The sequence below is a fragment of the Mastigoproctus giganteus genome, chromosome 1, assembly GCF_048544385.1.
Source record: "Mastigoproctus giganteus isolate SK-2022 chromosome 1, ASM4854438v1, whole genome shotgun sequence".
Taxonomy (NCBI): domain Eukaryota; kingdom Metazoa; phylum Arthropoda; class Arachnida; order Uropygi; family Thelyphonidae; genus Mastigoproctus; species Mastigoproctus giganteus.
In genome coordinates this window covers 201698600-201712463 of record NC_143575.1, presented here as the reverse complement: position 1 = coordinate 201712463, position 13864 = coordinate 201698600, and the positions used below count along the sequence as shown (strand labels likewise).

Below are 13864 nucleotides of genomic sequence, written 5' to 3'. Positions count from 1 at the left end.
ATCATAAAGCTTGTTGAACAAAAAGATTCAAGTGAAGATGACAATGAAGAGTGCACAGAAACTACAAAAAAATGACACACGTGGAAGGTGTAAATGCTATCGAGTAAACTTTACGTTATATTGCACAGCAGGAGGATTCCATGCCTGCCAATGTTTTGTTACGTTATATTGTACAGCAGGAGGATACCATGCCGAGAAATTTTTTGTCACTTAGGCACCTACAAAATATAGCAGCTAAAAAGTAAGGAGCTTCTATGAAACAGAAACCCATTAAGGGATTTTTATATGATAATGAGGCATAGTACTAACGACTGTAAGTGTACTTCTTTCTTTTCTGTGACTTGCAGTTTTTATACATGTACTATTTTTTTAAAATTTTTGTATTAAACAGTTGTAAATAAAATTAAAAGGGTTTCATTGTATAATTTAAGTCATTATGTTCAATAATAGATCTAACTTGAAAATAGAGCGTACATCATCACTTTAATGTATTCAAATCCAGTTAATTTAATAATAATTTACCAAACCGTTTGTGTTATCCAAGTTTTTGATTATCCGAGGTTCCCTCGGTCCACGTTACCTCGGATAATCAGGGCTCTACTGTAGTAATTATTTAATAGAATGACTCTCATATTATGAAAAATGATTACACTGAAGTAATCATGTTTCTTAGATTTACATTTTTTAAAAATCAAAATTTGAAAAGTAAAATTGCATTTAATTAAAATACTAATTATTTAATTTGATTTGAGCATCACTGATAGTTTATTATATTATTATTATTAGCTATATGGTGCAAGGAAGCCTGTGGCTTATGCTGCACCAACCAAAAAAAAAAAAAATTTCTGAATTACCGTGTGAGAGAGGAAACAAGAATGATGATGTCCAGTTCAGGACCCTGGGTGTGCCAAGCCCATATTCACCAGATGTGAGCCCCTGGGGACATCTAATAGAAATATCTTAGAAATAAATTGTATGGGTGATTTTAGAGGCATTAAATAAAGTAGGTGTGTTGTGTTTCATAATCAGTATATTATTCTGGTTTTGAGGTAGGAAAAGAAAGGATAATTTCCATGTTTTATTTTTTTTAATTCATAGATAGTGAAGTTGACTACAAATTCATTTATGGAAAATAATATTCAGATGAAATCTGTGTGATATAATTTCCTTTGATGTGGGCAACATGGAAGGTGAAAAAAAGAAGACTGAATCCCTGTCTCATGCAGAATCGTCTATATCCATTAAACCTCCTGATGGTGGATGGGGTTGGGTAGTTTGTTTAGCTGGATTTTGGACTAATGGGATTATCTTTGGTGTGCTCAACAGCTATGGAGTTATTTATGTGAGATTTCGAACTCTGTTTGCTGAGAAATATGAAGAGGCTTCCTTTATAGCAGGTAATTAGTTTTGATGTCTTCACCATCAAATATTTGTATGCCACAATGATATATATCGTAGCTTCACAAACTTCATTATATCTGACTTTTTAATTACAAAGAGAAAAAAAAAATTAAATAACGTGTTTATTTTTGTATAAGACCCTGGCATGTAAAATGCAATAAATGAAATCTGAGTTCAGATCATCATGAAAATAAGCATTAATATTAGCAAAGGAACATGATGCAAGAAAGCAAGCTTATATAGCATCAGCCAAAAAAAAAAAAAAAAACCCCTTATTTCACCCATCCACTCGGTCCAAATGTTTGTCAAGTTCTGCCTTGAATCTGTTTAAGCTATCAACTTCTACAACGATAGATGGAAGTTTGTTCCAGCAATCAACCACCCGCTGGCTAAAGGCAAACTTCCACACATCTTTTCTACAACCGTCTTTCCTCAATTTGAATTTATGCCCCTCTCAGGCGAGTATTAGTATTAGTAATGGCCGCATTATGCAAGAAAGCCTATGCTGCACCAGCCAAAAAAAAAAAAAAAAAAAAAAAATCCCAACAAAACAATGATAAAAACAAACAAAAAATAAATAAATAATAATAATTAATAAAAAAAAAGGAAATTAAACCTATCATCCTATGCGCTTCCCTTACCCAAAAGTACTATCCAGATGACCTTTGAATTTCCCCAAACTGTCGGCCTCTACCACCCATGAAGGCAACTTATTCCAGTAATTAATAACTGGAATAAGTATTCTGAACAGGAGGAAGAATCCCATCCGCATTGAGCATGCTCAAACCATTCAAGGCTTTATACACCTCAATCAGATCACCTCGCAGGTGCCTAGTCTCCAGACAGTGTAATTTGCAAAACTTAAGTCTTTCTTTGTAAGAGCAACCCTTTGTTCCATTCACTAATCTTGTTGCCCTTCTCTGTACTCGTTCTAACAGATCTACATCCTTAGCATTAGCATTAGTAGAGGCAATGATGCAAGAAAGCAAGCTTATGCATTATCAGCCAAAAAAAAAAAAAAACCACTCCCATTTCACTCCTCTGTTCGTTCGAAATACCTGTCCAGCCGAGCCTTAAATTTATTTAAGCTATCAACTTCGACAACAAGGGATGGAAGTCTGTTCCACCAACCAACTGTTAGTTATGTTAGTTATTTGGTTTTTAGGAGCATTAGCAACTAAGGCCATATTGCTCCGGGATATGCGGTGGTCATTCCCTGACCTTTCCACATCCTCCATATTTGGTGGTGATGGGCTCGAACCCCGGTCTAATCAAGAAGCGTGTGCTATGCACTGCTGCTCCTTCCCACCTGGCTACAGAGGCGCCAACCAACCAACTACCTGCTGGCTAAAGGCAAATATCTGCACATCTATCCTACATCTGTCTTTCCTCAATTTGAATTTATGCCCTTTCAGGTGATTATTCTGAGCAGGAGGAAGAATCCCATTGGCATTGAGCATGCTCAAACCATTCAAGGCTTTATACACCTCTATCAGGTCACCTCGCCGGTGCCTCGTCTCCAGACACTGTAATTTGCAAAATTTAAGCTTTTCGTCATAAGAGCAACCTTTTGTTCCATTCACTAATCTTGTTGCCCTTCTCTGTACTTGTTCCAGCAGCTCTACATCCTTCTTGAAATGAGGCCTCCAGACCTGTATACAGTACTCAAGGTGTGGCCTGACCATTTCATTATACAAGTGAATAATCACCTCCTTATCCCTGCTAGTAAAGTTCTTGTATATCATTGACAAGACCACTGATTTGTATTCTTGTATATCATTGATTTGCCACCTCTCAGCCCATCTGCTCAACCTTTCCAAATCCTGTTCCAGCAGCATAGCATCAGTAGTGTCCCTAACAACCCTGCCAACCTTTGTATCATCTGCAAACTTGGACATTAAGCTTGATATACCATCATCAATATCATTTATAAATACAGAAAACAACAACTGAACCCTGAGGGACTCCACTAATAACATTAGTTCACGATGAGCAGTGTCCATTGATTAGCACTCTCTGTCTTCTCCCCCTCAACTATCCTTTTATCCATAGCAGCAATTTTCCTCCAAGGCCACACTGCTCCAATTTTTGTAGCAGTCTTCCATGTGCAACAGTATCAAAAGCCTTTCTAAGATCCAAATATATAATACCAAAGTTATTCCCTGCATCCAGTTCTTTAGTGACTGCATCATAGTATCCAATCAAATTGGTCAGGCAAGACTTTCCCTTAACAAAACCATACTGTGTCCGAGCTATAACTGAAGTCTTATCCTTCTTAAAATGAGGCCTCCAGACCTGTATACAGTACTCAAGGTGTGACCTGACCATTGCCTTATACATGGGGATAATCACCTCCTTATCCCTGCTAGAAAAATTCCTATATATCATTGACAAGACACCGTGAGCTACTCTTGCAACCCGTCTGCACTGCTCAGAGAACTTCATATCTGCCTGCACAATTACCCCCAGGTCCTTTTCATTCTCTACCACTGTCAGTGTGGTACCACAGAGTTGATACGTTACTCTGGGATTACTGCTTCCCATATGTAGTACTGCTTCCAAAATGTAGTACTTTACATTTGTCAATGTTAAACTTCATTTCTCCAAAAAAGCCTCTGGGCTTGGTTAAATTTATAATATAATTTTAAGTATTTTTCACCAACTGTAGGTTTTGGGACCGCAAGTGGCTCGAGAGCTTGCGGATTAGTTCCATTGAGAGCAATATTAATAGAGACAGGGATATGCGTATCCATCCCCTCTTTGAGGCAGTGATCCTTAGAGGGGATGAACGATTCCACCTGACGCGCTCCTGAGCCACTTCCGGTTCTGACACGCATGAGAAGAGTGCACGTGCCATCGAATCACGTGACATGTGCCGTGAACCTACGGGTATTTAAAGTTGCACTGTAAAGTAAAAAACATACTGTTGAGAAAGAAGCAGAACCTTCGAAAGCTACAGATATTTTATCGCTTTTAATCTGGTATATTTTATTGTATTTTATGATATTTTATTTTATTTGTTTTACAGATATTTTATCGCTTTTAACCTGGTATTTTAATTGTTTTATACTGTAAATAGTAATTTATTGTAAGCTTAATTATAAAGTTATCAAAATTTTGGCTTTCGTTTTGTTTTGTCATTTCAACATACGGTTGGTGAAAAATATTTAAAATTTATATTATGAATTTACCCAACCCTATAGGCCTATTTGGAGAATTGGTTAGATGTTATGGCCATTCAGTAGTACGGTGCATCAGGGAATTTCAGAAGCATAGTGTTAGAGAGGTTAAGCAAGAACAACACTTGAGATTTGCCCATCGGTGTAGGACATATGACCTCATACCACGAGGCTTTCATGTTATACCCCCCTTTGAAGATGAATGGCTGTTCAACGTTTCTAATTGATACCAGAAGAAGATTCTAAGTATTTGGATTGAGAAGTTACATAGGAGTCTTTACCATATTAGAAGAGACAAAAGAAAGTGTTTAAGCAAGATAAGTGAGAGGGTGACTTCGACGCATTTGTCATTAGTGATTAGTGTTGTGTCGACAAAAGCAAGACAGATCTCTGACATCTACAGACAGAGACAAATGGGTAAGTTTGATAGACTTAGGGAACAAGATACGACCAGATATAATGTTGAAAATAATATTGCTAACAATTTTATAGTTAATTTAAGCAGCAAGCAATTGACTGAAGAAGAGGAAGAGGTCTTAAATCTAGGGACCAAGTTTACTATGTTTCTGCCCAAGGTGCCCATTGCAGAGATCGCGATGGGCATTGAGAGAGTGGTAAATAAGTTATCTGAGGACGTGGCTAATGAAATTTGGGTAAAGACTGCAGCCATTCTAAGTCAAGCTAAGAAAGCTCCCTCCAATCTTAATATTAGGCAAAAATTAGCAAGTAAGAGTCTCAAGCAAGATGATAGTATTGTGGTCCTACCAGTGGATAAAGGCAGGGTAACGGTGGTTCTGGATAAGGAGGTATATTTAGACAAAGCATTAGACGACTTGTTGAATGATCGAGCAACGTGTAAGATTATTCACAGAAATCCATTGCTGAACCTAGAATGTCAGGTTAATAGAATGGTACAGGGCTGGTTAAAGACTAATAAGATTTCTAAGGAGCAGTATTGGTCATTACATGTAACGGGAAGCCAAATACCGAGATTCTATGGCCTGCCCAAAATACACAAAGTGGGTGTTCCACTCAGGTCCATAGTTTCGTTTATAGGCAGTCCCATATATGCACTATCTGGTTTCCTGGCCAAATTGTTGTCACCGTTAGTAGGACTTTCCGAAGTTAGTGTCAAGGACAGCAAGGATTTTGTACATTTTATAAGAGAGCAGCATATAGAAGAAAATGAAATTATGACATCTTTTGATGTGACATCTCTGTTTACATGTATTCCAATTGACCATGATGTGCGATGTGCACACATGGCCCTACAGAGAGAGATACCACCTTAAGCAATAGGACACAACTAAGTTTGGAAGATATTTGTAAGGGCATAGAATTATGTCTCTCAACCACCACCATTGTGTTTTGCGACACTATGTATAAGCAGGTTCACGGTGCAGCTATGGGCTCCCCCAGTAGTGTGATTATAGCTAATCTGGCTATGGAGGAGCTCGAGGTTAGATTATTTAGTGACATGGTTCTCCCTATATGTCCGTGGAAGAGATACGTTGATGATACGTTCTCAATTATTCGAAAGGGGAGGGAAGATGATGTGTTAAATTTTCTTAATGGCTTCTCCCCGTTAATACAATTCACCACGGAGGTAGAAGAAGGAGGGGTTTTGCCGTTCTTGGATGTGTTGGTCTACAGAGAAGGCCCATGTCTAAAGACCAAGGTTTATAGAAAACCCATGTGTAAAGGCCAATATTCACATTATAATTCAGCTCAGGCCAACCATCACAAGAATAGTGTGATTAGAGCACTTACAGACAGGACAAAGTCACATTATAGTACCTCCGAGGATAGAAAGAAAGAGTATGAGTGTGTCACGGCGGATCTCCTGGAGTGTGACTACCCCCAGAGGATCATAGAGAAATATATTAGAGGAGAACAGAGGAGAGGTGAATCTTTTATGCCAATAGCCACAGCATACATTTCCTATTATCCCGGTTTAACCGCGTGTATTACGAAACTACCAGACGCGCTATGTGCAGCTTCCAGGTCGGAAGCTGCACACAGTCGTGTCACAGGTGAAAGACCCCATTTCAAACGAAAATACAAGTGGGGTCGTCTATAGCATTAAGTGCCCGGATTGTGGGGGAAACAAAGCGGCGTCTCAAGGATCATCTGGGGGAGATAAGGCGATAAGGAATGCGGACTACGGAAAATCTGCCATGGCTGAACACTTTTGGGAGAAGCAGCACTATATCTCCCCGGACAAAGCAGTTATCATTGACCAGGCGCATAGGTTTTGGAACCGCAAGTGGCTCGAGAGCTTGCGGGTTACTTCCATTGAGATCAATAATAATAGAGACAGGGGGTATGCGTATCGATCCCCTCTTTGAGGCAGTGATCCTTAGAGGGGATGAACGATTCCACCTGACACGCTCCCTAGCCACTTCCGGTTCTGACATGCACGAGAACAGTGCACGTGCCATCAAATCACGTGACATGTGCCGTGAACCTGCGGGAATTTAAAGTTGCTCTGTAAAGTAAAAAGTGTACTGTTGAGAAAGAAGGCAGAGCCTTCGAAAGCTGCGGCTATTTTATCCCTTTTAACCTGGTATATTTTATTGTATTTTATGATATTTTATCGCTTTTAACCTGGTATTTTAATTATTTTATACTGTAAATAGTAATTTATTGTAAGCTTAATTAAAAAGTTATCAAAATTTTGGCTTGAATTTCATTTTGTCATTTCAACATACGGTTGGTGAAAAATACTTAAAATTATATTTTAAACTTCATTTGCCACCTCTTAGCCCATCTGCTCGACTTTTCTAGATCCTGTTGCAGCAGAGTACTGTCATTAACAACCCTGCCAACCTTCGTATTGTCTGTAAACTTGGACATTAAGCCTGATATACCATCATCAATATCATTTATAAATACAGAAAACAACAATGGATACAACACTGAACCCTGAGGGACTCCACTAATAACATTAGCCCACGAAGAGCAGTATCCATTGATTACCACTGTCTGTCTTCTCCCACTCAACCATCCCTTTATCCACAGCAGCAATTTGCCTCCAATGCCGCACTGCTCCAATTTGTGTAGCAGTCTTACATGTGCAGCAGTATCGAAGGCCTTTCTAAGATCCAAATATATGATATCAAAGTTATTCTTTGCATCCAGTTCCTTTATGACTACATCATAGTATCCAGTGAAATTTGTCAGACAACACTTCCCCTTAACAAACCCATGCTGTGTCCAAGCTATAACTGAAGTCTTGTCTAGATGATCCTGCAATGCTTCTTTAACCAGTGCCTCCATTAATTTCCCTGGAACAGAAGTTAAACTAACAGGTCTGTAATTATCTGTGTCTCCCTTTGACCCTCCTTTGCGGATTGGGGTAACATTTGCACATCTCCAGTCCATGGGTGCCACCTCTGAGTCCAGGGAAGCTCTAATAATTATGACTAAGGGTTTGCTTACTTCCTTTGCTGCCTCCTTTAATATAACTGGATAGATTCCATCCACCCCAGGTGCCTTTCTTGTGTTTATCTTCAACAATTTCTCCTCCACTTTACTCTCAGTTATTACAAGATTATCTAGTTTACTGCCAGAGTTGAATACACCTCTGGCATTCCCCTCCCTGAATAACTCCTCATGTATGAATGTAGATGCAAAATATTCATTTAGTTTGTTATCTACCTGAGCAGCATCATCAACAATTGAACCATTGATGTCAAGTGGACCCATCTGATTTGTCCCCTTCCTTCCAGAGTTTACATAAGTAAAGAACTCTTTGCTGTTTTTCCTTGCATCCTTTACCAAAGATTTTTCACGATCTGCTTTCGCCTGCCTAACCTCCTTTGTAACTTAGTTACAGACCAGCTTATATCTATCATAGGCTTCTGTCTCATGTTAATTTTTATGTATCCCATGCATTTTTATTCTCTGTCACATGTCTCATTAGTTCATTTGACATCCATTTAGGCCTAAATCTTGAACAATATTTCTTTGTTGGTATGAAAAGCCTAGTAGCTTCCAAGATTAATTCTTTGAATGCTTGCCATTTTGAATTTGCTGTTGGTAACATCATCAGTTGGTCCCACTGTATAGAATTTAAATACTGTCTCAGACCACCGTAGTCACCTTTACGAAAGCAAAAATCCTTTCCTTTACCCTTGATGGCAGTTACCTCTTTGAGTAAATCCCACTTAAGCACACTGTGATCACTGCCACCTAGTGGTTCCTTTATCTGCAGATTCTTGATGAATGAAGAATCACTACTGATAATCAGATCAAGAGCATTACTCCCTCTAGTTGCCTCCCAAACACGCTGCTGTAGAAAACAATCAAGCAATCATTTATACTTGAATGAAGTTTGAATTCTTTTAGCAATCTGTAAGCAAGGCTGGAAATAAGCGAAACACTGTGTTTGCACATATTAAATGTAATAGAATATATGTGCTGCATAACCAGGTCCAAACTTTGAAGTGAGCAATTATAAATTTAGCACATTTGGGCATCGGATCTTTTGGGGATGAAAATGATTAAAGTGTTCGTAGAAAGTTTTAATCCAGTTGGGAGTAATAAAATGAAAATGTTATTGCTGGGACCTTTCATGTAATGGGGGGCATTAGCTTCTTTGCATCCATGAGGTTAGGAGTTTAATGTTAATACATGCTGTGTATAATATTTCTTATGGAGTTGTAAATTTGAATTACTTTGAATGTACATGAAATACTGTAGAAACAATCTGTATATGTAATATGAAGAGGTTATGATTTTTTTGGTTCACTGAAATAAATTTTTTTTAACCTAAGTTTCATTTATTAGACTGCTTCTTACAGACAGAAGCAGTTTGTAAATTATAAATTGATGCCTTCCATCACAAATATAATCACTTTTGCTCTCTCTCTCTCTCTCTATATATATATATATATATATAGTGCTTTTTTTGTAAAAAAATAGGTGCCAGTACTCATTCTTTGCTATTATAAAAAAAAGGAAATTAAAAGGTTATGAAAAGTACTCTAAACATTTTTTTTCCCTGATATTGTTACTTTCGTAATAATGTTTTTGGAATAAGAACAACAAATTTAGTATATTAATACAGTTTATTAAGCATAAATTTATTATTCAAGTATATAAAAAAATAAATTAAATGTGAATAAAATAAGTAAATATATCGGTCAACTACTGAGTGCCAGGCATTCAGGATCAAGAGTCCGTAGTCACAATTGGTCGTTAGTGTAGTATCTCAAATAGAGAGCTTTATGGTAACTGAAAAAAGTTTCTAGTACCCTGGCTTTTCCTAAAACTGAGGAACTAATGAAAATGTTGTCTATTTGAGTCTTTCCAGTTGTTGGGAATGACAAGGTTGGGAGAAGCGACTCCAACTTCTTCCTGGAGAAGCGATTAAAGTCTTGGGGGAGAAGCGACTGGCAGGTGAGGGCCGTGTAAGACTCCGCACATGTGCCTTCCGACCACCGCTGCCTCAACACTGGCTCTCTGAGTACTTCCTTGCCGGGACAATTCCAGCTTTGAAAATGTATACTTCTCGTCGCAAAATTTATAGATGACCTTTATAGAATTATTAACTAACTATTTAGCAACCTTTTTGTCACCAAAAGGAGAGTTACTTAGTACAAAGAAGTGCACTATCGAAGTGCAATAGAAAATGTTTTTTTTTTAATTTTAACAAAAAAAGTAAATGATAGATTTCAGTTGGAATAGTTTTTCGTTGATAAGCATCGAATAATGCATAGCTAATGTGATTTTTAAATTCTTAGCTCCATTACGACAGAAATAGCGGTGGGGGGGGGGACACGAAAATTACATTTTCCTGTCTGGCGCCGCCATTTTTAATTTTAAAAATATTTTAAACATACTCATTGAGCTCTTTCCAACGGTGTATAATAAGCTATGGGTTGTTGACATTTTTTTTTTTTTTTTTGGTAGTTGTTGACGTATAGGCTTCTGTGGCCATAATGCACCTCTCATGGTTTTTGTAGTACTTTGATTAAAGCCCGAGGTGGGAATCGAACCCACGACCTTTGGGTTGCCAGGCAGGCACTTTATCCACCCGGCTAGCCCGGTTGGCATTGTTGACATTTTTATCCCCCCACATTTTAACCCCCCCATTTCTCAGACAAATTTTTGTCAACAACGATCAATATGGCGTTATGTTGGCCCACGTGATGTACAAACCTATGCAAAATTTCAAGTCAATAGGTTGAGTGGTTCCAGAGATACAGTGCTGTGACAAACAGACAGACAGACAACCGAGTGACATTTTAAGGGTCCTTCGTTAGACTATAGCCCCTAAAAATAAGTAAAAATAATTTCATAATAAAGTTTTTTGTGGAATATTCCAAATTTTTGTTAAGTTCTCATCCGACACCCTATGGCGACTTCTTTTCTCCCTGTTTGTGTCTCTTGCTGAATGACGTTTCCGAAGCAGCCATGAATCGACATATTTTGCTGGATCGAAGCCGGTCGGTGTTGGGCCAACAATTTTAAGAAGTAGTAGTGAAGAAACTGTTTTTGTCATCAACGAAGCTGTGGTTGGGCTGACAATCAGATTCATTTGTCAAAATCCTCGTTCACATTCACTCGATGAAACTGATATCGTACTCAGAGCATCCATCAAATGCTTTCAATTCTTCCGAAACCATCTTTTCAATTAGGTACTCCCGAAATCCTCGAATTGTATCTCTTGCATTTAACTGTAACCTAATGGACAATTTTCTAACTTCATTTTCACCAAATGCCAACATTTCATGTTTGGAAGATTTAAAACATTCGTTGTTTTCGTTTTCCTTCTCTCTTCATCGGTATTGGCACTAGTTCTTAAATTTCAATTTTTTTTTTTGAGATTGTCCAAAATGTCGGTGTCATTTGAATATTCAGGTACTGTGACCATGTAAACAGAAAGGAAAATTTACAGAAAAATGTGGATAACGCACTTCCACAAAACAACAGATGATTATTTGTCGGGGCAAAAGAAAATAACTTTTCTAATTCTTGAACGGGACTCTTATAGTTGATTCACAGCAGTGTCGAACTTACGGCCCTCCCAGAAAGTGAACTAAAACAGCATATTAAATCTTGTTAATTATCAAAAAAAATTCTCATTAAATGTTTTGTTCAGTAAAGGTAATTGCATATTGTACTTAATAAAATTTTTTAATATTTTCAATTTTGCTTTTAGAAGCAACAAGATATGGAAAATGTAACACACTAAAGAAATCTAACTTTGAATTTTTTTGAGTATGGCTCCCGTAAGGGAGAAGTTTGGACACCACTGCAGTAGAAGGTAGACCAGAGCCAATTGGAAATAAACCTTGATCTGCTCACTGCTGACCAGTGCGACTTCTCCGTATGTGGGACAGGTGGTCGGATAGGTTTTACCAGGTATCACTAAGTTGCAGAATGGTAATCCCTTTAGCTCTCTTAATTCGCGCAGCAGCAGCATTAATTGCCTAAATTGCCTGAAGGCCAGAAATACAAACAGTGCGTACTGAGTTAATTCTCTCCTAATCTGTTCGTTATATGAAATTTTCTCTCTCAACGGAAAGTATTTTAAATGTAACTTCCAAGGGCAATTCAAAATAATTCGCTATAAAAGGACTTCGTTAAACAGAGGTCCGACTGAGTAATTTAGAATTATAAAAATGGTTATACAGTTTTATATAGAAAATATCTTAACAATAGACAGTGAAAAATGTAAATTTAGTTAAATAACTTTAAGCTTATTTGAATAGTAGATAAACATGAAAAAAATTTACAGAATATTACAAATGCGTCCAAATGTCACACATCACTGTTAATAAAGGTGCCAGTATGCCGTACCATTGTGTACCGTCCCAAAAAAAGCACTATATATATACACACACACATTATTATTTATTTTTATTTTATTTTTATTAAAAATAAAGGCAGCACCCAGAACGTAAGTGTACCTTACATCTTTTATAAAATAAATAAATAAATTAAACATTATTAAAACATAAAATATATAAATTAATAAAAAACAACACACACACACACACAGATAGGGTGATTCCGAACTCTACCGACAAACTTTAAGGGAGTGCTCGGAGGAAGTATCTGAATGTTTTGAGATAAGGAACTAACAGTCACTGGAGCAATGATTTGGAGTAATAGGAATTTATTTGTTTAATAGTATACCCCTTAAGGTATACAACTTTGTCTTATACCAATGTCATTACTACTGCCCCTCTTTCCACTCCCCTACTTTCATGTTGCTTCATTGTGTCGCAGACTGCCCTGCTCATTACTTCAAGAGCTAGTACAATGGAATGTTTTACGTATGCAGAGCTGGCTGATATGCACCCTGTTTATGGTAGAGCTGATCGCAATGGGAGATCTGCTAGATGACGCTATGAAGTGAAATACCCGTTGTGATGGCATCCTCGTCACAGCACATTTTCATCGGTAAACAGATGACTACGAGAGGCTGGATCGTTCTGTGTTCCTCTGTATGATACTGGTCGTCCATGGCAAGTTTGAACAAGTTCTTATTTGGAAGAAATGATTCTGTATACATTTGGAGGCACCTCCGTAGCCAGGTGGGAAGGAGCAGCAGTGCGTAGCACACGCTTCTTGATTAGACCGGGGTTCGAGCCCGTCACCACCAAATACGGAGGATGCGGAAAGGTTAAGGAATGACCACCGCATATCCTGGAGCAATATGGCCTTAGTTGCTAATGCTCCTAAAAACCAAAACAACAACAACAGTATACATTTGCCGACATCCTCTACAAGTACTCGCCGTGTTGGACATGCCTTAGATGTAAGTCAATCAACTGTTTGGAGGGTTGTACATGAGCAGGTTGCACCCTTACCATCCTCAGAAGGTGCAAGCACTCCTACTGGAAGATTTTCCACACAGAATGGAGTTCGTGAATTGGTTTATTTAGCACTGTGCAGTAAATCCACGGTTTCCAGCTTATGTATTGCACACAGACGAAGCAGTCTTCACAAGAGAGGGAATGTTCAATAGCCAAAAGAGCCACATCTGGGATGAGGAAAACTCACATGCAGTCCTGTCTCAGTCCTACCAGCATAAATTTGCTGTTAATGTCTGGGCAGGTATCGTACATGACTATGTGATAGGACCTTACATGCTTCCCCGCAGAGTAAATGGTATTGTGTACAGAGTTGTTCTGGAAGAAGTCCTGACAATATCAAAAGCATTAGTTTTTTTCATTTAAATCCATTTTAGAGGAAAAAAATACTTTAAAATTCTTAAACTCCATTGAATAAAAAACATACAAAAAAAACGTTGAAAAAAGATACCTTGG

The 13864-nt window shown here is 37.9% G+C and overlaps 1 protein-coding gene across 3 annotated transcripts in view; it reads left to right on the top strand.

The window, feature by feature from the left end:
* LOC150091451 (monocarboxylate transporter 10-like) overlaps nucleotides 1-13864 on the top strand; it is a 243362-nt gene that overhangs the window by 34069 nt on the left and 195429 nt on the right. For all 3 annotated transcript variants that reach the window (XM_090384019.1, XM_090384013.1, XM_090384006.1), the window contains exon 2: nucleotides 1099-1397. In XM_090384019.1, the coding sequence (XP_090240145.1) occupies nucleotides 1184-1397 (214 nt within the window). In that variant the 5' untranslated portion in view covers nucleotides 1099-1183. The remainder of the gene's footprint in view (nucleotides 1-1098; nucleotides 1398-13864) is intronic.